At 39.4% G+C, this 27,563-nt stretch overlaps 1 protein-coding gene across 8 annotated transcripts in view; it reads left to right on the top strand.

The window, feature by feature from the left end:
- The window catches only part of EYA1 (EYA transcriptional coactivator and phosphatase 1), a gene marked incomplete at its 5' end in the record, with an annotated part of 317,837 nt that overhangs the window by 215,415 nt on the left and 74,859 nt on the right, over positions 1–27,563 (top strand). For all 8 annotated transcript variants that reach the window (XM_081258276.1, XM_081258275.1, XM_081258271.1 and 5 more), the window contains 3 exons: positions 3,123–3,201; positions 3,617–3,803; positions 26,345–26,484. In XM_081258276.1, the coding sequence (XP_081114402.1) occupies positions 3,123–3,201; positions 3,617–3,803; positions 26,345–26,484 (406 nt within the window). The remainder of the gene's footprint in view (positions 1–3,122; positions 3,202–3,616; positions 3,804–26,344; positions 26,485–27,563) is intronic.

Genomic DNA, 27,563 nt, shown 5'->3' with positions numbered 1-27,563 from the left:
TAATACAGTTTTCAAAAGTATTGAACAGAATAAATTTGAATTTCTATAAGGAAGTTTTTAAATGCTCATTATAAGTTTGTGATATATATATATAGGTATAGATATAGATTTAGTGTTAATTGTTCACTGATATACAAATAATGAATGAGTCATATGCCCATGAAGTCCAGTGTTTAAAAAGAAAAAAAACAGAACTAATGTTAACCTGGTAAGTCCTAGAGGTCCAAGCCTGTATCTTCTGTCCTCATGTAATTATCACCACAAGCCCTATATTTAATACTTGCTTAATAAGTATGTGGTTGCCACGTGCAAATGATCATTAATATGAAAAGCTTGTCTGTTGTTGCCCCTACGTTTGTGGTGAAACAAGTAATAGTTGTGTGAGAGCTCGCAGCTTATCTGTGATAGGTGTTCTGGGCACTTTGAACAACCGATGTTCCTAAAATTTACAAATGAGGAAACCTCAAATATGAGTCTGTAATAACTACGTTTAAAACTATCTTAGGAAATATTGTCCCCTCTTAATAAAAGTAACAAACCCTGGAGATTAGCTCAAGATGGCGGAGTAGAAGGACGTGCTCTCACCTGTTCTTACAAGACCACCGGAATCACGACTAACTGCTGAACAAGGAAGTACCGGAACCTACCAAAAAAAGATACCCTACATCCAAAAATAACAGATCCCCTGATGGGGTTTTCAAAGTGCGTAGATGCTTGATAAATAAGTAGGAAAAGAATTTTAGATATGCGGAGAGATTAAGTCATATTTATCTAGTTTGGGAAAGTCAAAAGAGGGAAAAGATAAATACGGTAGAGAATTTTAGAAGCGTGTACTGGAATAAACAGTAACGGTTCCAAACATTTGTGTGTTACTGTGGCTTGTTCATTGTGTTTTCCAAAACATTACTTCATTTGGTCTGTTTAAGAAGCCTATGAAATAGAGTTTCTACAGCTAGGGAAATTATTTCTCAGAGCAGTTAGGTGATTTGTCCAGAGTCCAAACAGCTCATAAGTAATGAACTGGAAACTCTATGTTTTCTGACTCTTTAGCCAGTACTTAAATGTTCAGTAGCAAGTAAATAATCGGTGTATATTAACTACCACATTGTACCGGAAGGCATCTGTGACTAGGCAGTTCACACTGAAGATGTCCTCCTTAAACTGCCCACGCATTTACTGCCAAGACTGCTCATTTGCCATAAAATTTTAATTTAAAAAAATGTTTTTTCTGTTTACAGAAGTAACACAGGTTCTGAGTAGAAAATTTAAAAATGTACATTGGCTCCATGAATATTATGTGACCATAGATTGCACCCCTCCATAGATTCTGAGATTTTTGTGCTTTTTGGAAATACTTTATGCTTTAAAAATATTTCAGATGAGATCACAAAGAACATTTTTGTTGCTTTAGTTTTTATTTTAACAAATTAGTATGAAAAAATTTCCCGTGTCGTTAAAGGTCATCATGATACTATTTCAACAGCTTCATAATATTCCATTTTCCAAATAACACCTATTAAGAACTTGGGGATGCTCTCTATGTTTTGTTATTAGAAATAACACTGAAGAATATCTTTACTAACTACCTCATTGTATAAATCCATATTTTCTTAGGTAGCCTGGCAATAAAATTGCTGGGTTAAATGATATATAAAATTTCTTGATCATGACCAAATAGCCCAATAGCTTGTCTTATTTAAATTCCCATTTTGTTGTGTATGAATGCCATTTTTTACATTTGCAAATCCCTGATCTTTTCAAAAATCTTTGCCAAAAGGATCATCAAAAATAGTGTATTATTAAAGGTACATGCACCCCTATGTTCATAGCAGCGCTATCACAATAGTCAAGACATGGAAACAACCTGAATGTCCATCAAGAGATGAATGGATAAAGAAGATGTGGTATATATATACAATGGAATACTACTCAGCCTTAAAAAAGAACAGAATAATGCCATTTGCAGCAACATGGATGGACCTAGAGATTATCATACTAGGTGAAGTAAGTCAGAAAGAGAAAAACAAATACTATATGATATCACTAATACGTGGAATCTAAGACATGACAGAAATGAACGTATCTAAGAAACAGAAAGGTTCACATACATAGGGAACAGACTTGTGGTTGCCAAGGGGTTGGCGGGTAGGGGAGGGATGGAGTGGGAGTTTGTGGTTAGCAGATGCAAACTATTACATATAGAATGGATAAACAACAAGGTCCTACTGTATAGCACAGGGAACTATATTAAATTTCCTGAGATAAACCATAATGGAAAAGAATCTTAAAAAATGTATATGTATGTATAATTGAATCACTTTGCTGTACAGCAGAAATTAACACAACACTGTAAATCAACTATACTTCAAGAAGAAAATGGTGTGTTGTCACTTTGCGTGGTTAAACAGTAAGATAGTAAATCCATTGAAGGAGGGGACTAAGATTTGCTCTTTGGCTTGAATCCTGTACAACGCCTGCTGTATCTTTTGACACAGAGACATTCAACAAACAGGATGTTGCCTACACAGCACATGTAATACATGAAACATTGGTCATGTTCCTGTTTGATCTTTGTTTTTATCAAATACTTCAAGTGCTTCCATTCATTCTTCTGTGAAATGAAATAACCAACTTTTTCGGTGCCCATTCAAATGGCAAGTGCACGTTGGAAAGCATTTTGCATTTTTGGAAGTAGCATCATAGTTTTTGAGCTAGCAGGAACTTTAAAGATCATTCAATCTGATCCTGTTGCTTTACAATAAGCGTATTTAATGTAAAGATATGAAAAATCCTGGTGTGTTTTACAAATTGAAATGGAAAACTCAGTGTCTAATATTTTTGCACATATGTATAATTTTGTCCATAGTTTATATGAGTTCCTCATGTCCTCAGAAATGTAAACCTCTGTACTTTTTAATTATTTGTAGTATAGTGAAACTAAAATTGTCAACCATTTTAAGAAAACAAAATTTTAGCCATGGCAGTGGATTCTGGTTTCAAAGATAAACGAAATGCATTTGCAGTGAACTCCAGCCCTGCTTTATCTAAATAATAATTTCCTATAGGCACATTACTTGGCATGGCTTAGTCAACCATATTTCTTTTCATTTTGTTTTAGGTAGCAGTTTTACAACATCATCAGGATTATATACAGGAAATAATTCACTCACGAATTCCTCTGGATTTAACAGTTCACAGCAGGTAATTTTCAAAGCCAGTTTAACTTCTGAAATTTAAAGAAATGCAACAGATGATTTTCTTAGGTAAAGAAAGATCCGTTTATATTACACTATAAGCGAGACCTTTCTTAAGCCTTCTAATAGTTTTTTTTTTTTTCCTCCATTAAAAATCTCTTTAGTGGTCCTATATGGTGAGTTGTTTGGTTCTCAGATTGGTTGAATTTTACCTAGAAATCGTGGAATAGAAATATGAAGAGGGAATCTGAGCTTACATAAAACTGGTTTGCAAGTCTGCTCACTTCAGTCAGCGTGTGCTTGTGTGTCCCTTTGTGAAGTCAGAGAAGACGGAAGTGCAAGCACATTCACGGTTACTTTCTGAAAACGCTGAGCAGCAGCCGTATTCTGACAGGTTGCTCTTGTGTGGTTTGATTTGGTAGGACTATCCATCGTATCCCAGCTTTGGCCAGGGTCAGTATGCACAGTATTACAACAGCTCGCCGTACCCGGCACATTACATGACGAGTAGCAACAGCAGCCCAACGACGCCGTCCACAAATGCCACTTACCAGCTTCAGGAACCGCCATCTGGCATCACCAGCCAAGCAGTGACAGATCCCACAGCAGGTAATTTCGTGCATTTTTATTAGTCCTGCGCGCTATGTTTCTGGTGGTTGAAATGCATTTTTCCACAGTCATATATTCACGACAGTGGTCGCACACCTTTGACAAGTTTTGGCAAGACCTTAAGTCAAGCAGCGTGATGGTGACCTTAGCTTTATTTTTACTTGCTTAAAAATTTTAGTACAAAGTGTGTAACTTCAAAAGTACATGAAATAGAGATTTTGTTTAGTCGTACCTATACTCAATTTTCAAGATATATATAGCTTTTTAGATGCATAAGTATAAATGTTTAGCTATAATGCTTACCTATAATTATAACTGTGTTGACATATGAATATGAAGATAAATGACATCACCTCGACTCTAATGTTTATCATCATGAAACAGTTAATGTTTTTCAAAAAAGTCAAATAGCATCAGAGGATTGATCATGGAAAATAGTGATTCTCCTGGCCTACCCTTTCCCACTCCTGACTTGCTGTGAATTTTTTAACAATGTATCTGAGGGCGGGCATTTTTTGTACTCCTGCACAACCTTTGAGGGGCCCTTTCAAATGCAAGTCTCTCCATCTCTGGAAGTTTATCTGCTAGGTTTTTAACATTTCTTCCCCGCCATTAATTCTTTCTGGAACTCTTAATATTGTATGCTTAATTTCCTGAATTGGTCTCTTACTAGGTTTCTTACGTTTTTCTCTCGCACTTCTTTCATCCTTAACTTTTTAAGAACGTAATCTTTCCTTTCATGGATTAGAGGTGAGCTGTTATCCTCAAAGCAGCAGCGAGTTTTTTTTCCTTTGCCTTTTATTCCTAGAGCCAAAGCCCACTGTGTCGGGTTAAAATGGTCTTATATTGTAAGGCTCACTTCTAGGATGTGATCACAGTGTTAATTCTAGGCAGTTATCCCAAACTGTGGGGGGTGGGGGGGAATGTAATGGATGCTAATTTAAATTTTGACTGTAGGGTTGTCTTGTAAATCTTAGCAGATGACCCTCCCGAAAACCCCTTTAAGTGTTTAGTCGTTCTGCCTTTTCTCTTTTTTTTTTTTTTTTTCTGTATGTGGGCCTCTCACTGTTGTGGCCTCTCCCATTGCGGAGCACAGGCTCCGGACGCGCAGGCCCAGCGGCCATGGCTCACAGGCCCAGCCGCTCCGCGGCACGTGGGATCCTCCCGGGCCGGGGCACGAACCCCTGTTCTCTGCATCAGCAGGCGGACTCTCAACCACTGCGCCACCAGGGAAGCCCTGCCTTTTCTCTTAAATGCATGCAAATGCTGTTTTATTCTCGAGTAGGAAGTTACATCATTCTTAATCTTGCATTACAACTACCTGCACATCTCCATTCTAAACATGTTTATCTTTGATTATCTTATTCCATTTACCTTTATTTTAAAAAACTTGCTTGATATAACATTCTTCACACAGTTCATGTGTAAAAACAGTATTCATAGAACCTCATATACGTATTTCTTCTGTCTTTTAATTAGATTTCACATCTATATAATCCCACTTAAATAAACTTTGTAGGTATTGAATGTCCTGTAGAAGTTATTGTAGAATTTTCTTCGCTACCTACATTAACTTCATATAGGTATCAAGAGGAAAGATAATGGCTTGCTGAAATTTAGGGGTATCTTGTGTTTTACATGAACCATCTGGGTCGTGCAAGCTTCTCAAGGATCAAAAGAAATTTTGAAATGAGGATAGCTATGTGAATGAGGAATAGAAAAACTCTTTAGGGTCTGTGGAATAAGAGATTGAGAAAAGGAAACAGCAGAATAATTTTACTTAATTCATGACATTTTTGTTGTGAAGAGAACAGAATAAAACAAACTGGTGAAGACTTAATCATGTTTCTTAAATTAAGGTTGATTAGAGCTTTAAAAAAAGGCCATTTGGACATATCATAAAACTTTATCTCTGAAAGGTGACGTTGTTCTGAGTGAATTTTATTTATAAAAGGGATGCTGTGTGAGAGAGTGGGGATGAGTGGGCACGAAGCCATGCCAGATGGGAAACAATGCAAAATTATAACTTTTGAAAGGTATATATAATTTTATTTTAAGATTGAATGATCTATCTTAGGTTTTATTTGAATAAATGCTTAGTGTTTTAGGTACTTATTTCAATTTCAGTATCTTTATGGCTACAGAATAGGAATGAATTGAAATGGGGAGAAAATAATTTTTCAGATCGTTTTGTATTCACCACTTCCCACTAAAACGCATGTGTAGGGATCAGCCTTTCTTGTCTTACACAGTTAGGAGAGGAAAGTTCAGTGAGTTTACACATTGAAAAAGAAATGTGGATTTCTTTAAAAATTCAAGGAAAATTTAGTCTTTTTTTTTTTAAACTTTGTGGTAAGATTGTGGATTCAGCCTGAGTTGTTTGGCATTAACTTTCCTTTCTTACTAGTCATGTGTAAAATTATAGACTTATCCTTCTTGATGAAAAGTAAGTGTTGGTGATAAAGTACATAAAAATCATTAAACTGAAGAATTAGAAGGAATGATTTATTACATATAACTTAATGTTTTTGTTTCAAGATTGAAATAAAAATAGTTAAAATAATGAATGTCTATTTTTGTTGAAGTTATTTCAGGTGTTTTTTTTTTTTTTTTTCTTTTAATAGTCTATTGGGTTTAAAGTCAGTATTTTCTAAAACTGGAAAGTTAAATTCTAGTCATTATCTGATCTTAGTATGACCAGGTTTCTGCCTTTCAGTTTCATGGAATTATGCAGTACAGATGAATCCACAGTTCATGAGTTCTTCCATACTTTATGATATCTGTTCTTTATTGTTCATAGAATCGTTATGTCATAATGAACAAATAAGATAGCCTTGTAAGGCTTTTTCGGGGCAAACATGTAGGGACTCATTTATTTTTAATTGTGCATTTTAAAATTGGTATGAACAATAGTAATCTTTCAAGTCCATGATATTATGCAGTATTACTTATAAGTATGTACCTCCTCATGAATCTTAAGTTCAAAACTTATTTTAATATGTTTGTAATTAAATATTGAAAACTTTATCCTCTTTTCATTAGGCATGTGTAATACATTAAAAATAACATAACTTGCATATGAAAGCTTACTCTCAAATTTTAAAAACTAAAAACAGTGCCTTTGCATTCATTTAAAAAAATGAGTTTATTAGTCATGCATTGACTGTCTTAATAAAATACAATTTACATCATCTGGAGATATGTAAGAATCCATCTACTTGAGAAACATAGTGAGATTTATCTGATCATTCACCAAAGTTTTAATTTACTTATTGGATTCAAGAAAATAGTGCCTACTCTTCAGCTAGCAGTGCCAGCTTCCCCACTCCCCGTTGAAGGACATCTTGGTTGCCTCCAATTTTGGCAATTATAAATAAAGCTACTATAAACATTTGTATAGGTTTTTGTATGGACATATGTTTTCACTCATTTGGGCAAATTCCTAAGAGTCTGATGACTAGATTGTATGGTAAAAGTATGTTTAGTTTGATGAGAGACTGCTAAAATGTCTTCCAAAGTGGCTGTATCATTTTGCACTTCTACCAGCAAGAATGAGAGTTCCTGTTGCTCCACATCGTCACCAGGGTTTGGTGGTGTCAGTTTTCAAATTTTGGCCATTCTAATAGGTGTGTTGTGGTATCTAATTGTTTTAATCTGCATTTTTCTAATGAAATATGATGTTGAGTATCTTCATGTAATTAGTTGCCATCTGTGTATCTTCTTTGATGAGGTATCTGTTCAGATGTTTTGCCCACTTCTTAATCAGGTTGCTTGTTTTCTTACTGTTGAATTTTTAAAGTTCTTTGTATATTTTGGATACAAGTCCTTTATCAGATGTTGTTTTATCCCAGTCTGTGTCTTGTCTTTTCATTCCCTTAACATTACCTTTTGCAGAGCAGAAGTTTTTAATTTGAATGAACTCCATCTTATCATTTTTTTTCTTTCATGGAACATGCATTTGGTTTTGTATCTAAAGACTCATTGGCAAACCATAGGTTTTCTCTTATGTTATGCTCTAGAAAATTTGTGGGCATAGAGTTGTTCATAATATTCTTTTATTATCCTTTTAATGTCCATGGGCTTGCTAATGATGGACCCCCTCTTTCATTTCTGATATTAGTAAATTTTATCTTCTCTCTTTTTGTCTTGGTTAACCCTCTAGAGTTTTATTAATTTTATTGACCTTTTCAAAGAGCCAATTTTTAGTTTCATTGATTTTTCTCTGTTGTTTTCCTGTTTTCAATTTCATTGGCTTCTCTGCTTTTTAGTATTTCTTTTGCCTACTTTTTTTTAATATATATAAATTTATTTATTTTTGGCTGCATTGGGTCTTCGTTGCTGCACGTGGGCTTTCTCTAGTTGCGGCGAGCGGGGGTTACCCTTCATTGTGGTGTACAGGCTTCTCATTGGGGTGGCTTGTCTTTGTTGAGGAGCATGGGCTCTAGGTGTGCAGGCTTCAGTAGTTGTGGCATGTGGGCTCAGTAGCTGTGGCTCATGGGCTCTAGAGTGCAGGCTCAGTAGTGTGGTACATGGGCTTAGGTGCTCCACGGCATGTGGGATCTTCCCGGACCAGGGCTCAAACCTGTGTCCCCTGCATTGGCAGGTGGATTCTTAACCGTTGCGCCACCAGGGAAGTCCCTTCTTTTGCCTACTTTTGATTTAATTTGCCCCTCTTTTTCTAGTTTTCTAAGGTTTGAAGTTTAGATGATTGATTTTAAGTCTTTCTTCTTTTCTAATATACACATTCAATGCTATGAAGTTCCCTCTAAGCACTGCTTTTGTTGCATCCCACAATATTTGATAGGGTTTTTTTTTTCATTTTCACTTAGTTCAAAATATTTTTATTTTCATTATCATTGAAGCCCTCCCTTTCAAAGAGGTGTATATTTATAAACATCCTATCAGAGAAAAATCTTAGAAATTTGATGGTATACAGTAAGAATCATTTGTTACAGCCATAGTTATTCACATCTTCCTAATTAAATGGCTTTCAGTTCTTAGAAAATGTGTTTAGTTTCTGAGAGAAGGGTATTACATGGTCCATTCAAATTCTACTTTCTATATAAGATAATTTTGGTCACAGTCAACTCTTTTTTTTTCCTTATCCAAATCTAAGTAATATTAAAATTAAATCCAATATTACTTTAATTTTTAAATGATGGATTTCATTTAAAATTTCTTTTAAACTTTTAAAAGAAAATTTTTTTTAATTTTGAATTTCTTTTTAAAATATTTTTCTTTGCAAAGTTACTGATTTTCTTCTATGTTTAAAAAAATATAGAGGTAAGAAATAAAAAAAGAAAAAGACATTTTAGGATGTTTCCCTTTTGTGCAAATATCTAAACTCTTATCCCTCCTAGCCACTGAAGTGTAAAAAGTATATTATTTCCTTGTACTGAACCCTAAAATCTTAAGGCATGTTGTTACCAACATAATTGAATACGTTTTTTTTTAAAGTGGTAAAAAATAATTTAACCACTCGAGAGTTATTCATGAAGGAATTTTTAAATTGATTTTTATCAAAAGAACACTTAAGCCATTCTTTAAAAAATGTTTTTTTATCATATGTCAAAATATGAACACTCATTTGTAATCCAGTTACTGTGCTATATTTAAATAATTTGGCTTGAAAACATTTTTCTTGTCCAAAATCTCTTAGAACATCTCATAATAATTATGACCGTGATCATAATAATAATACATAGTAAAAACACAATTACTGTGTTTAGAGCTTTACATTATATTACCTTCAACCTTATAAATATACCCATGAATTAGGTACTCTGTGTCTCCATTTTACAGATGAGGAAAATGAGGCACATAGCTCTTGAATGCTCAGTAAATGTTAGGTGTTATTAAGTTAATCAGGAATTTTGAGGCCAAATTCTTATGAAAGGGCTATTCACCTGTAACATTGTATTTTTAAAATAGTACAAAGCAATCAGAGAGAGAGGGATAAAAGTAAATGATAAATAATCATTTTAGGTTAATGTGAAATAAAAGCTAATTATGTATTTATTAGGAACGAATTTTAGCACGGATGCTATAGAAAAGTTCCTTTTTCAAAGGATTTGTTCATTTGAATTTCTTACAAAAAACTTGATGTTGAAATCTACCTTTTCATGCTCTGACTGCGTGCAGACAATTTACTGGTTAAGGTGATGTACAGGAATCTTGCCAATATTGAATTTCAAGTGACAGAGGAAAAATCAGTATAAGAGGGAATTCAATATGCATGGGAAACCATTTGTTCCCTTTGCTTCTTTGATCCTTGCCAAGGCCCAGGAAAGTAGAGCAAAGCGCATGAAAAACAGGGGAACATTCTTGTGCAAAGTGGCAGGAGCGCTCTGAGCTCTCACAGGAATTCAGTGTGACAGGATGAAAAACGAAACTGCCGGCCGTCTTCCCTGTGAATGTAGGAAATTTGGGCCACATCTATACTACCTAACATGTCTATGTCTGTTCGCTATAGATATCATCCTGAGGTTTGCAATAAGCTTCCATTTTGACTCCTATACGTTGCCAAGTGAGTGGTTTTGCAAATCTTCAGGCCATATTTGCTCCTTTCCACAGATGCCTTGTGGACTTTGGAAGAGTTTGCAATTTGTTCAGCTCGAAAAGCAACTATTTCAGCAAAACAATTTTAACTAACATTTTGGAAACATTTGTCAGCAAAACAAATATTTGTATCTGAAATAGCCAGGCTATTGAGATGTGAGAAAACAAAACAGATGTTTGTTTGGCATTCTTGTGTTTGGTTGTCTTGATGGCATTTGTTTTCTTTCTTTCTTTTTTTTTTTTTTTTTTACCCCCAGGGGATGTACAGCGTTAACCTTAATGAGATTATAAAATTCTTGGAAATAAAATTCACTCTTTTTTTATATTGCCAGGAATGTAATAAAAATGAATTGCCGTACCTGTGAATTTTGGACTTGTTTCTAAGAAGCGAAAAATTCACTGTTTTAGCATTTACCCATTTTGTGCCTCGTTACTGGTTTCACTAATTTTTTCAGTTAGCTGGCATGAACTCAGGATCCCTTATAGAGTCAATTTTAGTACACTTGGATTCCAGTATGTCATTCTTTCTGATATTTTTACATAACAGATGATTTGAATATAAATAATAAAAATCAGAAAGCATATATTATAGAGCTAATTAAATTAGTTCACTAACCTCCCAAACATTTATTATTTCATCTTCTTTTGTAGCTAATTAAGTCATTGTTTTTGTAAAGTATTGGTATTAAGCATCCTATGGGGCCAACACAAATCAATGTAATAAGTTCCCTTGTTTAAATTAAAGGACATCAGCATTTACTGATTCAATTTTGTAATTGGAGATTGCTGGGGGAAAGGACCTAGTAAGTTACCTGTGTTTGCCATCCCTCCACCTCATTTAATTGGGATGGGATGCTTTAGTGGATGAGTTTGGGATTCACTTTTCAATAAAGGTAGTTTTGATGATTAATGGCTATCAGTTTTATTCCTAGCTTCATGGCCAAAAATCAATTTAAGTTTAATGAATGTCTTTTTTTTTTTTTTGGCGGTACACGGGCCTCTCACCGTTGTGGCCTCTCCCGTTGCGGAGCACAGGCTCCAGATGCACAGGCTCAGTGGCCATGGCTCACGGGCCTAGCCTCTCCGTGGCATATGGGATCTTCCCGGACCAGGGCACGAACCCGTGTCCCCTGCATCGGCAGGCGGACTCTCAACCGCTGCGCCACCAGGGAAGCCCTAATGAATGTCTTTTAAATTTATTGAATAATAACAAAAGAGCATGGGACAGAATTATAAAGGTCCACGAGGGTTTACAGAGAAAAGTAAAACCCCTTTCATCTTCTACACCCAGCTCCTTGGTTTCTTTCAGCAGAGTTTCCTGTGTATCCTTCTACGGATACACTTTGCTTATATAAACATAGACATAGCACCTGCCCCTGAGCACTTTTTTTTTTTTTTTGCATATTCAAGTATGTATACTTTTAATTAGTTTTCTTTTTCCTTAAAGATATTAGAATACTATGCATACTATTCTGTACCCTACATTTTTCTCTTAGTAATATACAGAGAAAAATTCAATATGTAGTTTTGTTGTTTTCTATATTTCATATACAAATATAACAATGGCAAATATATTCTGAGCACTTACTATGTACCGAGCAGCATTCTAAGCACTGTTCGTGCATGACTTAGTTTGTTTCTACCAGGGCCAAGAGAATAGGCAATGTCATCATTATCCCCATTTTACAGGCAAGGGAAGCTAAGGAGAGGTCAGCTGCAGTGCTGGATTTAACCTCTGGCTTCAAACTTGAGTTCTTAATCAGGAAAGCATGCTGCTTCTTGAAACCACCGGGTTTGAGATTTCAAACAAGCGGAAACATGAAAATGTAAACAAAGAGTCACAAAAGGTAGTAGCTATATGGTGTTCATTTTCTTTAATCATTCATAGCATATATGAGCATAATTACTCAGCAAAGGCATCTATTAGGAGGCATTCAGTTAAATATATGTTCAACATTTGAATGAGCTCTACTCGCTAATAAAAATAACGTAGGTCTGTCTGAAATTATAGGGACATGGTATGTAATATATCTAAGGTGCTCTTTTACTGTATTTCCTGAATTATAAGGTCAGTTTGTGGGTCTCTTGAATGATCCGACAACCAGTTGTACACTTTCTTTCTTATCTTCCACTTTCCTGCATCTGTTCTGTCTTTACTCGCTATTTATCCTGTTTAATAATTACCTACTGTGGACCTGCTTAGGAAACGATATTCACAACAGCCCTTTACCCTTTCCTTTCCCTGCAAGGACCTCATTCTCTACCTTAGGAACTTTTTCTTTTTGTCTTTATTTCTCCACTCACAGCTCACGGTTGATGAGTGTTGAGTATAGGGATAATGATATTCTTGTCTCAAGGAAAGCCATTCATCTTAAAGTGAAAGCAGGCATCTTAACCCAGTACACTCATCTTCCAACACTTTTGAAAACATGTATGTGACCCCCTTTAGAAACTTTATAAAATTTAAATTGCATTTTCTTCAGAACCATTATGTAAGACAAATTTTTCTATTTTTCACTTTTATGTAACTGCCGATATTTGAGTACAGTTTTCTAATGTTTTATGTTGCATGTGTGCAGTTTTCACCTGGATTATTGATTGACTTGATAATCATGGATTGGTTTGGAAATCATGTCTACCATTGTTTCTGTGAGAAAATAGCTTCTGAGTTTCAGACAGCTCATGTAAAAATATTTAGAACATAGCTGATTTGAAAATTGGCAACTCTTTTCTATCTACAAATCCACTTGAGTAACTTTACCCTGGAGCAGTTGAATAATTTTAAAGTTAGAAGTGACCTTATAGATTCTTTTGCCTAAGACTTTCACTCTACTGATGATGAATAAGGAATCCAGAAAGGTTAAATTTTTCCAAAGCCGTGTGGCCTGCCATCAGCAACATGTCTTTACGGCAAGTTGGAGTGGCAGCCTTGGGAGATATGACGTGGTATGGATTTTCCCACACCGCCCCAGGCAGCACTGCTATCTCCTGAAGATGGAGATGGGTGTCCTTTAATGAGTTCCAAGGTGGAATCTGTTAGGCACACAAGTTGTCAGGTTTAAAGTTATCAGGGTTCCTCTACATTAAGTCTTTTGTGTTCATTTGATACAGTAATATTCACTGAGAATTGAATATAATGCACAGTGTCCTAATCACACCTGCCTGGGTACCACTCTCAACCCACCCCCACAGGACATATCTGTGAACTTCTCTTGGGCACCACACACTTCCTTGGAATATAATTGAGAGAAACTGGAGTGGTACCTAGGGATTCGGAGTTGGGCTAACCCGGCTTGGAATCCTGGTTCTGTCATTTACTCTGGGCACATCACTTAGCTCTTCAGTGTATCAGTTTTCTATGAAATGAGAATAATACCTCTCTTGTGTATAAGATGAATGAGGGAATGAAATTATGTGGTGGCCAGCAAAGTGACTGACAGATACTAGGCTTTCAGATATTCGTTTCTTCAGCTATGCGTTCAACAGACGTGTACAAGTGCTTGCTGTGGCACTGCGCCTGGTGCCAGGGACATAGAGGTGACAAGAAAGGCAAGGTCTCCAGCCTCGGGAGCTGATGAGTCCTCCCCTCTTGAAGATAACTGTAGTGCGTTGTGCATTGTGGTTATTTCAGAGATAAAGCCCTCAAAGTGTGTCTCACCTGTTTTCTTCACATAGAATGACTGTCGGGGATTTAAGCCAGAGGTTGAAGCACGTGAGAAGGATGATAGATGTTTCTACGAGGTCGTTCCATAGAGTACCGGAGAGTGGATGATGGCCTGACTCCAGGGATGATAAAGTTCTCTTAATTTAGTCACTAGACCTTGTCTGAGGACCTAATTTACCCGCGTTAGTAATTCGTGAAAGGGAAGCAATAGTCATGGAAGACAGATAGAGAAATCAAAGCAGTTCTCTAAAATTAATTAATACCTATTGGTCTTTGACTTCTGGTGACTTCTATGAGACGAGTCAACAAGTATACTTGCCTTGGCTTATTTTACACAAGTTTTTATGGGAGGATTCTATGACCGATCACTTGAAGTTATCAAAGTTTCTTTAAGTCTTCTCTTATCCTTTGATGAGGTAATATTCACTGAGAGTCTTATATGATGAAATGTAATTTGTTCAAGGCTTTGATGAAGTTGTTTGTTTGTTTGTTTGTTGCCAAGATAGATAGCTCCCACTTTAAAAAGCTCCCAGTATAGGGGTTTCCCTGGTGGGGCAGTGGTTGGGAGTCCGCCTGCTGATGCAGGGGATGCGGGTTCGTGCCCCGGTCTGGGAAGATCCCACATGCCGCGGAGTGGCTGGGCCTGTGAGCCATGGCCATTGAGCCTGCGCGTCCGGAGCCTGTGCTCCGCAACGGGAGAGGCCACAACAGTGAGAGGCCCGCATACCGCAAAAAACAAAAAACAAAAAAGCTCCCAGTATAAAATTGGCATGTCACTTTGGAGGCTTGTTGACCCATTACTTTGTAGGTCTCTGTGGGTCCTACATAGCTTTTTGAGGAACGTCACTGGCCTTCGCTCAGGGCTGCGGCCTTCCGTCTGGGAATCGTCCCTGGACATGTCTCTTAATTTTCATAGGGGAATATCGTTTCCATTCTCAGTGCAGCTAACTTAGTAACAAAGCTCGAGTCTCCTCTCAAGCCAGCAGCCAAGAATCACTCTCCTCCGAGTAACTCATCAGTATAACCTCCTCCTTCATCGCCGTCTAAAACCCAAGTGGAAACTTGCTTCTGTTCGCTGCCAGAAGGGTAAATCATGGCCTCGTTCTTCTAGATATTTTGTTTTACCCTTAAGATAAGCAAGATGCCTGCCATCCACATTCTGTGCTCTGAAGCGCCGAGTCAGCCATATGGAGTCCAGTGTAATCAGCCTTAGGAGTCAGAGTCTTGTGAAACGTGCTGTTTTATTTACCAGGAAGGTATGTTCCTGGCATCATACACACCCTCTCAATGAGCAGTCCCATGAGGTGTTTCCTTCTCGTTTCTGTAGAGAAATTGGTTTGTCTCACCTTATATTACCCATGCGTCTTTGAACTGTTTGTGCCTCTGCCTGTGTTGACTGCAGACTTAGGGCAAGCAGACCTGTGCTGACCACTCTCCTCCCAGCTTTATTTTATTTACATTCCCCACTGCAGTGTTTTCATCTAATGCACTCGTTCATTGTTTTAAAAGACCGCTATAGAGTTATTGTGTATGTGTTTGGTGTGTATCTTAAACCCTTTTTGGAGAAAGGTAGGATTTAAATTACTCAGAAAATAAAATAAAGAATTTAAATGTTTTATTCAATAAGAATAAGGGCCAGAGAAAAGATTCACCACAACTACTCATGCTCAGGAAGCACCTGTTTTGCAAACTACATTACAACCATCTTTTAAATGCTGCCATTTTGGTTAATGTATGCACAAAAACCTCTTTAGGATTCTCATAATAATAGCCTCCCAAGAGCACACGTGTCTTCGTCTCTTCTTCTCTCTGCCCAGAGTCTCATACCTCCCCATCTAATTCATAGGCTTTATATTCATTTCAGTTCAGCTAATTTATATAAAGAAGCATGTTGCCAATTGTAATATGTTTCCCAAAGGTAAGAATTCACTTTCTCTACCTCTGACATCATTTTCAACTTCTGTAGTTTCTTTTCTTTTCCATCCCCGATGACATTTTAAATGTTCTGAGCATTCTAAGAATTTTCTTTCTGAGGGATCTCTTTTCTTTCCAGCTTCTCATTTAGTGTTTTCCCTAATGTGGCCGTTTCAGTACATTTGTTCATCTAATTACCTCCCTTGACTCAGCTGTGATGTTGAGAAAGGTTATAGAGGAAGCATGTTTCTCTTGAGATTTATTCCTTAATCTGGCCGTTAAATTTTGTTACACTGTTCCATAATTGAAGGAAGGGCAAAAAGCATGGTTTCTTCTGCTGCCACCTGTAAATGAGGATTTGATGATGTTCTCCAACATGCCCTTAGCTAATCATTGTGCATCTCTTAATTACAAAGTACTCTTAGGTTCGGTGGGGATACAGAGAGCAAGAGGGTTATTCTCTGTCCTTAAGGAGCATTCTGTGTGAACAGTCAAACCTAAGAAAGGTTGAGTTGAAACAACGTAGTGCTAGGAGAAGTAGCAAAGTGCTCCAGAAGAATGCAGGCACCAGAGATTTCTTATGTAAAGTGTTTGGGGAAAAAACTAATAAGGGAGGTAAAATTTATCCTCAGCATCAGAAGATGGGAATGAGTGAGGGACAGAGGATAGGGAAGGGATATTCATCCAAGGCTGGAGATATAGACCCTTTTCAATGAGCTCAATGATGGTATCATTTCTATCAGAACAAACTTAAACTATACTTGCATTTCACTGAAGGATGAACAGCATTTCTAAGCTGGAAGATCACTTTACGACTGTCTTTACCAATAAGATACCTGCATCCAGGGAGGTGACTTTGAACATTCACTTCACACGACGGCACTAACACGTTGTACAAAATACTGCAGCATAAAATTATCTTACCTACTCTTCATAATGGTGTCATCCTCATTTTACTGTTGAAGAAGCTGAAGTCCAGATAATGTGCAGATAATTATTTAAATGACGACGTACCACGCCCATTCAGATCATACTGTCTGGATTTGTAGGTTACACTGTCCCCTGTGATGACATTTGAACTGCTTAGTTTTCCATGTTCTGTCCTGTAAGTTAGAGAAAAGTGGAGATGGACCAAAACCTACAGGATCCACCCCCTCCATAGGTGGATTATTTCCCAAACATTGAAAGAGAAGAAGGTCATATTTTCAGAGTCGCTGCAGGTTCCATAATTGATGTGGCCAAGCCTGGGTCCTGGGCAGCTCCCCTCCCCCAGCCCCAAACCTCTGGGAGGAGAAGGTGCGGCCAAAGCTCCCCATCCAGGAGCCCATCAGAGGCTGGACCACCTGACGCTGTTCTCATCACTGCAAAGCAAGGCTTGTGGCATAGAGAAGTGACACTCTCTCTGAGAAAAGTCAAGGCAGGTCCGGTTAAGTGTATGAGGCAGAGAAGGCAGGTAGAACGAGAGAAGTCCTCTCAGAGCCTAGAGGAAGCCCTGTTCAATCTACCGTCCACTTTTCAACCTACATGTGCCCTCACTTTTCTTTTACTGTGAAGGGTAAGGTCTACCCCCAGCTATGCACTGGATGAAGTCAGCTGAACCCAGAGGGTGGAATAAGGAACCGAGTGTGTCTGAGTTCTCCTTCTGTCAAATCCTCCCTGAAAGTGTGTGACGCCACATTGATAAGTACTCACTTATGACACATCCCTTAAGAGAGTGTTTAAAATTAAATTTTACCCTGCGGATTGTCGGTGATCATGTGCATTTTGTGAACCAGGGATGTTCCATGTGCCAGGTTGTTAGTTCATTCAACAGCAAATGTTTTTTGAGCCTCCGGAATGTTCCAGGCTCTGTTCTTGACACGGGGGACTCAGCAGTGAACAAAATGAAGTCTCTGCCCTCTGGGAGTTTACATTCTACCAGAGCGCACAGACAATAGTAAATATAAAAATGCATCTAGTCGACAGAAGTGCCTGGAAGGATGACCTGGTGTGTAAAGAGAAGAGACTTAGGGCAGGTGAACTGTTTCAGAAGAGTGGTCCAGCAGGGTGACATTTTAACAGACACCTGGAAGGGGTGAGGAAAGGACCACCTTGATATCTAGGGGAAGAGTGTTCTGGGAGAGGAAACAGAATTACCAAGGCCTGGAGGGGGGACTGTGTTTCGTGGATTCGGGGAGTGGCAGGAGGACCAGTGTGGTTGGAGCCCATTGGCAGAGGAGAGTGTCGGGGCTGAGGGTGGGGAGGTAGAGAGGCCAGATCACAGCAGGCATGTGAGCACGGGGCAAACTTTGGATTTTATTTTGAGCGCGGTGAGAAGTGTTTAAGCAGAAAAGTGACAAGATGTCATGACATTTAAAAGGAATCTGTCTGGTTGTTGGGCAGAGAATGGCCTGGGGCAGGGCAAGACGGGGAACGGAGCCATCACGTAAGAGATGCTTCCAGTGGTCCGGGTGAGATGTAATGGGGGCCAGGCTTGGTGCTTGCGGTGGAGGTGGTGATGGCAGTCAGACTTGAGGGGGATTAGAGGGTAGAGATACCACGATTTGTCAATGGATTAAATGTGAGAAGTAAGAAGAGAGGAGTCATGGGTGACACTGTGCTTTGGGGCCCAAACAGCTAGAAAAATGCATCTGCCATTTATCGATACGGGCAAAATGGCAGGAGGAGAAGGTGGTGTTGAGGACATCAGGATTTCAGTTTGAGTTTGAGATGCCTGTTAGAAATCCACAGGGGAGATGGCAAGTAAGTTGTTGGATAAATAAGTCTGATGTTCGTAGGTTACTTGAGGGCCTAAATGTGTCAGTCAGCACAGATGCCACTTAGAGCTGACGTGCCTGGATGAGTTCAGCAGGGCAGCAAGTGTGAACTCAGAGAGCCGGAGGAAGCATGGGGCCAAGGGAAGTAAGTATCCAACAGTGAGGTGTGATCCACTGTGTGTAATGCCGGTGAAGGCTTGAGAAAATGGAAATCGAGACTGTGCCATTGGATTGGACAGAGTGGGGATGCTGGGGGCATGTTGGAGAAAGTAGCGTGATTGGGATGGATTCAAAAGAGAGGGGGAGGGCTTCCCTGGTGGCGCGGTGGTTGGGAGTCCGCCTGCCGATGCAGGGGACACGGGTTCGTGCCCCGGTCCGGGAAGATCCCACATGCCGCGGAGCGGCTGGGCCCGTGAGCCATGGCCGCTGAGCCTGCACGTCCAGAGTCTGTGCTCCGCAACGGGAGAGGCCACAGCGGTGAGAGGACCACGTACCGCAAAAAAAAAAAAAAGAGAGGAAGAGGAGAAGAAATTGATGCAGCTAATACCATTCTTTCAGCTACTTTCGCTGTACAGTATAGGGTAATAGAGAAATGGGGCAGAAACTAGAGGGAGAATTTGGGGGTATTTTTAGGCAGGAAACATATCCAGCCTGTATACATAGGTGAGTGATCCGGAAGAACACTGGCTGAAGTAGGTGACAGGGCGCTGGGGTCTCATGCCCAAATGAGGGGCTGGCCTGGGGAGTGCAGAAATTCATCCATCCTAACAAGAGGGGAGGAGACTGTTCCTGAAAAGTGCTGGCAGGGGGTTTACCCAGGCATGGAAATTGTGGAGAGTGGGTGCTTCTATTTTTTCAGCGAATAAGGAGGCAGGTAGGCAGGTTTCTTGCTTGAGGCTAGAAGGAGACTTGGTCCTGAGGGTCAAGCTGTCCCATGCTGTCGCTTGTGACGCCTCACGCCTCAGTATGTCATGAATATAGGCAGCACTGAGGTTCTGTGAGGGCAGGAACCACCATCCGGCTCAGTTGGGTCCCCAGTGCTTAGCACGTTGCCTGGAGCAAAGTAGGTGCTCGGTCTCAGCACAGAATCCTAAAGTGGCGTTTGCTCCACTGGTTCAGGGATTTGTTCGTAGCAGCCACAGGCAGGATGGCTACATGGTGTGTGGGCCCCAGGGCACAAAATGCAGGCCCTTTGTTCATAGATCAAGACTTTCAAAACCACACAGCAGAGCCTTCAACCGCGTGCAGGGCCCATCTGAGCACAGGGCCCCTTGTGACCACTCAGGCCACAAGTCCATGGAGCTCGCCTGGTACACAGTTACCAGTCGAATCTGATCAAGCACATCCGTGGGCAGTAGGCCAGGGGCACTGGCCGGAGCCAGGACTTCCTGAGAAGATAGCATTACGTGTTTACCATTCTCTCCGAAGTTTAAGACAGAAAGATCAAATCCGAAAGAGAAGCTTCTGGCATCACAGATGGAGAGAGGTAAAGGTATAGCAGCATTCTAAGAAAGTGAGCGCAAGATGCATCAGAGCTGTTTAGAAACCTTTATCACCAAAAACATTTGCTAGGGGTGTCTCCTGAGTCAGAATTCCCCAAATCGCAACAGTGGAAAGGGGAAGGTGGGAAGAACTGAAACTCGGCAATGGAGTTTACAGTCCATTATCAGTAAAGATGTGGCATCAATGACTAATTTAAAAAGAAAAGACATAAGAGAATCCTCCCCATTCATTCCTCAAACTCCAGCAGAGAAGGACAGTATGAATGGAAGATTAGATCCAGGGCAAGGATAAGATGACCAATTTTTAGCTGCTTTAAAATTGACTTGTTTCAAAGATTGCTTTCAAAAAACAATATATAAAGGTCTTTTTGAAGACGTTTTCCAACATTGTTCCCCTTTTATTGGGGGGAAGAAAAAAGCAAGTTAGCTGAATGAGTGTGTATGTACACATCCGTGCTCTGCTGTGAGCATTTGTCTTCTGTGGTAGTGACTCTGTCACCGGACAGTGCAAGCGTGAAGTTTAGGCCACCACTGGCATTTCTTTAGAGTTTGGAGAGTAATGGGAATTGCGGGGAGTTTTGTATTGTCTGAAACTACTTTATTTTCATTTTCATTCAGGATGACTTCAATCTACTAATAAGTGAACATCGAGAATGATCAGGAGCCTTAGTTTAGAACATTAGATCAAGAACAATTAGTTTACCTAATTGTACTTGTTATCCAGTTTTACATCTTTAATTGTTCCCAAAGTAACACGAGCCTTGTCAACTGTATTTTTTTAAGTGACAACGTTAATTTATTCTGTTTTACTGTCAAAGACTATCAAGCTTTAAAAATAAATGTCAAGAGCCTAATCAAATTTAATTAGGTCTTTTTACCAAATGTATAAATGTCTGCTATACATTGTATGCAGTATTCACAAATATACATTATATATAATGCTCACATTGACAAAAGATCCCTAGCTCTCTATCTCAATACACCATGTCAAAATGGACATTGACTGATTTTCCTCTTCATGAATAGGAAGCAGTGAATACATGAATACATAGCAATCATTACCTCAAAAGAAGTATCAGTGCTTACCAAGTGTGCTACAAATTCAAACTGGTCAGAAACCATTGTCAGAAAACTTCCAGGAATATCAGTTTTCAACTCTGAGGATCTCTGACTTAGAGAGGTTGATTCCAGGCTGACTTACAGGAGAGGAGAATCCGTTTTACAGAGTGTTGTTGGCTGACTGGGGGAGAGCCTGGGAAGGAATAGCTGTCAGATTCAGTTGTCACAGGTGACTGCAAGTCAAGGAAAATCTAAGTGTTAGGTGTGCAAGACATATGTGCTCCTTTGCCCTTTGCCCTTTCACCTAATTTCCTAATTCTCCTGTACAGTCATCCCTCAGTATCCTGGGGGATTGGTTCTAGGACACACACCCTCCGCCCCATACCAGAATCCACAGGATGCTCAAGTCCCTTATATTAAATGGTGTAGTTGTTTGCATATATCCTATGCACATCCTTCTCTATACTTTAAACCCTATCTAGATTACATATAATACCTGATATAATGGAAATGCTATGTAAATAGTTGGCAGCATGTGGCATATTCAAGTCTCCCTTTATGGAACTTTCTGGAATTTTTAAAACTATTTTTGATCTGTGGATGTGTTACCCTTGAGGATACAGAGAGCTGACTGGTTGGCGAACAGTATGGCCTGACCATGGCAGGCAGGGCCTTTGAGTTTTTCTTTTCTCATAAACAAACTTAGCTCATCATGCAGTGTCACTGGAGCTTGCCTGCTCCTGTCATTTGTGACTGTGTCCTCCCGATTCAGTCAACTGCAAAGAGCCCAGTACAAGTGTCCCAAGGTCGCACACCTGGAACAGTGCCCATCGTACAGTGGTTTCGTTAGGCTTGGTGCCTGCACGGAGATCTGTTCTGTTCGAGATGAGAACACAGAATCCCTCCCAGGATGGAGGTGTCGGTGCCCGTATCAACCCGAGGGGGATCTGTAATCTGTTTTGCATGTCAAGTTACTGTGTTCATGAGGAAAACAAAATCCTAGCCTCCTCTTGCTTTGTTTGCATATTCAAGGTAGGGATGTTTTGACAGCATGATGACTCAGCTCTCTTAGCACCTGGGATAGGGCCTTTTAAAACGTATATATTAAATTCCTTACTCCCCCAAAGTTAGCTCCTTATTTCGGACCCTGTTCTCCAGTCAGTTCGGCAACATGTTTCACTTGCTATCTTCACTGCACAGCTTTACCGTTTACTAGTGAACACATTTGAGGAAGCAACAGCAGCCAGAAAGGTCAGGTGACAGTCGCTTGCTGGGATCTCCGTCACAGCCACACAGTTACGTTAATGAATGCAGTTATATCCTCCCACAAGCCAAAGCTGCTTTGTAAATAAAGTTTTGTTGAAAGACTCCCATACCCCTTCGCCAGCATCCTGGCTGGGATGGCTTTGGCACCGTAATGGCGGACTTGAGTCACTGCAACAGAGACCACATAGCCCACAAAGCCTAAAATACTTATTACTATCTGATGCTTTGCCAAAAAAATGTGCTGACCTTCAATTTCAGTGTGTCCAAAGCTGGACCCAAATTCTCACCTACGTTTTTCCCTCCATCCCTCCTTCTGCCTAAGCCCCGTGCTCATACTACAGTCTGCCTAGTTGCCAAACCACTAGCATGAGCATCAACCTTCCCCCTTCTTCTTTATCCCATTAGTTATGGATTTCGCTGCCAAATGACTCTTTTTTTTTTTTTTTTTTTGCGGTACCCGGGCCTCTCACTGTCGTGGCCTCTCCCGTTGCGGAGCACAGGCTCCGGACGCGCAGGCTCAGCGGCCATGGCTCACGGGCTTAGCCGCTCCGCAGCATGTGGGATCTTCCCGGACCGGGGCACGAGCCCGCGTCCCCTGCATCGGCAGGCGGACTCTCAACCACTGCGCCACCAGGGAAGCCCCCAAATGACTCATTGAAACTGTAACTCTTCCTTATCCCCACTGCCTGCATCTGGGCCACCAGCATATGCATCACCTGGATGACTGAGTTACCCTCCTGACTGGTCTCCCTTTCTCAGTCTTCATTTGTCTCCAGGACCCTTGCTACCCTGGAGCTAGAGTCCTCCATCTGAAAATGTAAATTTGATGACATCAGCCCCTTGTTGAATTCTGTGCCTGCCCCTCCAGCCTCATCTGTGTACTCTGTAGAGTCAGGTCACATTGATTGTTTTTTAGTTCTGCAACATGCTCTCTCTTTCTGCACCTTCACACGTGCTCATATGACTACTTGGAGCACGTTTGTATACCCTTTTTATTGGCATATTTGTCTTCCATCATGAGGAACCTTCTATGACCCTGCAAGTCTGAGCTACATGCACTTCCTCTGTGGTCACCTAGCATTCTGCTTTTCCCATTTCATAACCTTTTCCAAGTTGTTTTGTAATCTCTCATTTTTATTCATGAATCGGTGCCTTCCTCTGAGTGTTAAACTCCAAGAAGGCAGGAACCATATCTGTTTGGTATACATCATTGTACTTCAGGCTTCTAGTACGGTGCCTGGAAGAGTGTGAACATTCAGTCAGTGTTTGTTAAATGAAATGAATGCTCCTCTGAGCGTTTTCACATCCATTATCTCAGTCAGGGTAAAGTTGAACAATTTAAAGAGGACTTTAATGAAACATGAGATGTTAGTGGACTAGAAGATTAAATTATTTGTTGTTTTGTACTTGTAGGAGGAAGGAGAACTAAGAGGCGGGAAAGCTGGTTAGGAGAGTAGAAGCATTTAATTCTACCTCGTAAAACAAAGAGGAGGAGTTTTTGAAAAAAACTAGCTTGCATTATTCAAATTTCATATTCCTTCTAATAAGTTGTCAGATTGTCCATCTTTTAGGGCTTCTTTTCTTCACCTGGAAAAACTCTACATAGCATGATTTAAAAGTCTTCTTGTAGACTTTGATCACTGAATTTGTTTTCTTTGGGGGGAGGTTTACAGAAGTAAGTAATCGATTTCATTATAGCTTTTCTATTTCCAAACAAATTGAGATGGAATGTATTTTTAAAGATTTAATTGAGTTTTTAAAAAAGAGATAAAGAAGTAAACACCAAGAAATAAAGGAATAGGCAATCAATTGGAGGAAATCTAGGCTCAGAAAACGTAGGTAAGATAAACTACTTTGAGGACAAAATTATCTCTAAACTATCTAGAAGTTGAGGTGTAAAGCATAATGCGATAAGACACATTGCTTGGTGTCTTTAGCTTCTTCTCAGATATGAACTTCCAAAGCTGGAAAACTCAGCACCATTCAAGATAGACTTTACAGACAAGTGCCTTGAAGTCCAGCTCCGTTTTGAAACTGTTAAAAGAGATTGGTGTGTGTTCTGTATAGGGTGGTGGCTATAAAGATTCTGTATGGAGATGTAGATTGCAGAATATTTTTTAAAAAAAAGAGGTCAAGATTTTTTCTTTAAAACACAACTTTGAATCTAATGAACTCCATAAAAAATAAATTCATTTCAACTTCCTGATTCTCTATAAAACATGGAAGAGAGATGCTTGGTTTGGAACATCTTGAGAAGATGACACAAACGTCTACCTCTGCAAGAAAAGAATCTAATATAGATTTAGAGAATGCTTATCGTTCACCAGGCGGCACTGTATTCTAACAGTTCTATGAGATGAGTTAGCTCAGAGTTTATGTTAATCATCCTGATTAACATAAATTGAGCATTGAGTGGAGTTGTTCTGAATTTTCTGGCCATAATTAACCAAGAGCCTTGTAAGTCATCATGGTGGTTTCTAGGTTCAAGGATCACGTGTCCAGTTTATATGAGGAAGTTTGCCATCTTGTTTGCTATGCCAGAGGACATGCAAAAGCTACATCTAAAAGTGATAGGAATCAATTAGGTTTTCAGGTTAAACAAGAGACATAGGGCTGTTTCATGTGATTTAAAAACAGAATTTACTCTGTCAGAGTCCATTCCTATCTACCCCGACTCATAAGGCTTTGGAGAAGCCCTTCAACTTGGAGGTAATACTGAGATCACACAGTTTGACACATGGAAGACCTTGTTGGTAGAGTCAAGGCTGATAGTACATTAATAAAGGCTACCACGTCTTTAGCTGTTCTCCACAGTTCTGTTTGGTGAAATGTCACATCAGCATCTTCGTGAGAATAATCATTCCTCTTATTAGACTGAGAGATCCAACCCATATCTAGTAGAGTGATCTGGCAAAGAGGTTGGGGGGAGAGCCAGCACACCGGCACATCTGGAGTTTGGGTAGGTAGAGACTGTCTGATGGGTGAACTGGATGGACTATGAAAAGAACGTACCTAGGGCTAAGAGTAGAGGGTTTTTTGTTTATTCTGGAAACAGGGTAAGAGTCTCTTCCCGACTCCACAACCACTGCCCAGCTCTTCCTCTGAGCTGGTTGGGGGTTGTTTTTAATTTTGTGGTTTCTCCACGATTATTTCTGTGGTTTTTCTGAGTTTCCCAGATGAGTACTTTTAATGTGCTGCCTGGTTTGGGATATTTGCTTCAAAGAGATGAAGACACAGGAAAAGCCTGTGATGAATGCCGTGCAGAGTATGGCATTGCTCGTACATGAGCTCTGCTCATCTTGCCGCTCCCTTGTTCTCACATAAAATGAGGGAGAAAATGGAGAATTTTAAAATTTCAAAGAAAAATCCATCTGATTCCATTTTCCCTGGCCCAGGGGTTTTTCTTTTCATTTCGTTCCATGAACCAGAAGCCTTTCTGTAGGCAGGAGCATGGCTGGTAAGGCAATTGTGTGGACCTCTCAGTATGGCCAGGAGCTATTTGTGGGGTGAGAGGGAAGCAAGTGGACCTGGAGATGGGGTCTCACTACAGAGAACCACAAAGAAAATCTCCCCCACTTGGTACAACCTGTTGTCTCCCACCTTCCATTAATTTTTAATTACTTCTAATCACACATCCTTTCCAAACAAGTCTAGCATCATCCATCTCTTAACTTATTTACTGATGTCCATAAAAGATAATGTAGAATTTGAGCAGAATGAAATGTGCTTTACTTTTCCAACTTCCCTATGGATTAAAACAAGGATAATCTTGGCACCGTGGTGATAGAACAAGAGATGAAAGTCCTTGCTGTATTTCCACAGAGTACAGTACAATCCACAGCCCGTCAACACCCATTAAAGATTCAGATTCTGATCGATTGCGTCGAGGTTCAGATGGGAAGTCACGTGGACGGGGCCGAAGAAACAATAATCCTTCTCCTCCGCCAGATTCTGATCTTGAGGTATGTCATTGCCAAGGCCTAAGTAAATAGCAAGGTGTTTTAGTAGCTAACTGGTGATTCTGTATACCTGCTGTGAGCAAGGTGTCCAAATGCCTTTGTTACTACATTCTGTTCCATATTAACTATAAGTAAGCCAGTTTTTTTTCCATATTGAAGATAAAGCAGTTATTTATTTCTGTTTTCTCTTCCACTTTAACTATGTAGTAAAGCATTTTTTTTTCTCTTTAGTGAAACATCGTAAATTATATAATCCTGCTTTGACAAAATTCTCTTGTACTGCTCTGTCGTTGCCATTTAAATTAAGTGTTGTACGAAAAATGCTTAATAAAATCCATTTGGAAATTAAAGACATGCTATGTATATTGAAAAAGGACAACCCAGGATATTATAAACAGAAGTGGTTATCACCTTATGAGACACATTTGGGTGGAGTTCAAAGCAGGAGGGATTAAATAAATAAAACTTTAAAGGGTGATAGATTTCATAGCCTTGAATCCACTGGAATTAAGTTTCTTTTTATTGCCCAAGTGAAACTGATGGTACAAAACATGATTCTTTTGGCTGAAAAGATGGAAAATTTCCAGCAGAACTTGTGTGTATGAATATGTACTGGTGTAAGTGGGATTGGTAAGAAGAAAAGCAGGGTTGGGAGGCCTTTTGTGGTATCTCAGAGACCTTTTTGAAATGAGTTCCTTCAATAATTCAATTCCAAATATCCCAAGAGTGTGTCAGGAGCATGTGTGTTCCATCTGCTTAAGTTGTTAACTCTGAAATCTGAAGAAAATTGGGCAGGAACAGTATATCATCCATTTGATAACATCGCAACAGATAACCTAAGGTGAATAGACGATGTAGTTTCAGTTTTTATGTGCAATTTTTAAATACTGGACTTGATAAGAATAAAACACAAGATTAGTTATTTTAACACTTCTTAATGAACAGAGAGCAGAGATAAGGAAAAGATCAATTGAGTGATTTTTCACTGATTGCCCCTCTCTGTCTTAGAAGTTATAAACAAACTCACTTTAGCTTATGTTTCATTTCTTTAGAACTAAGACTAAGAAGCAACTACAGAAGTA

This window comes from Mesoplodon bidens (genome assembly GCF_964165515.1).
Source record: "Mesoplodon bidens genome assembly, chromosome: 16".
Lineage (NCBI taxonomy): Eukaryota > Metazoa > Chordata > Mammalia > Artiodactyla > Ziphiidae > Mesoplodon > Mesoplodon bidens.
This window is presented reverse-complemented; position numbering and strand designations above follow the sequence as displayed.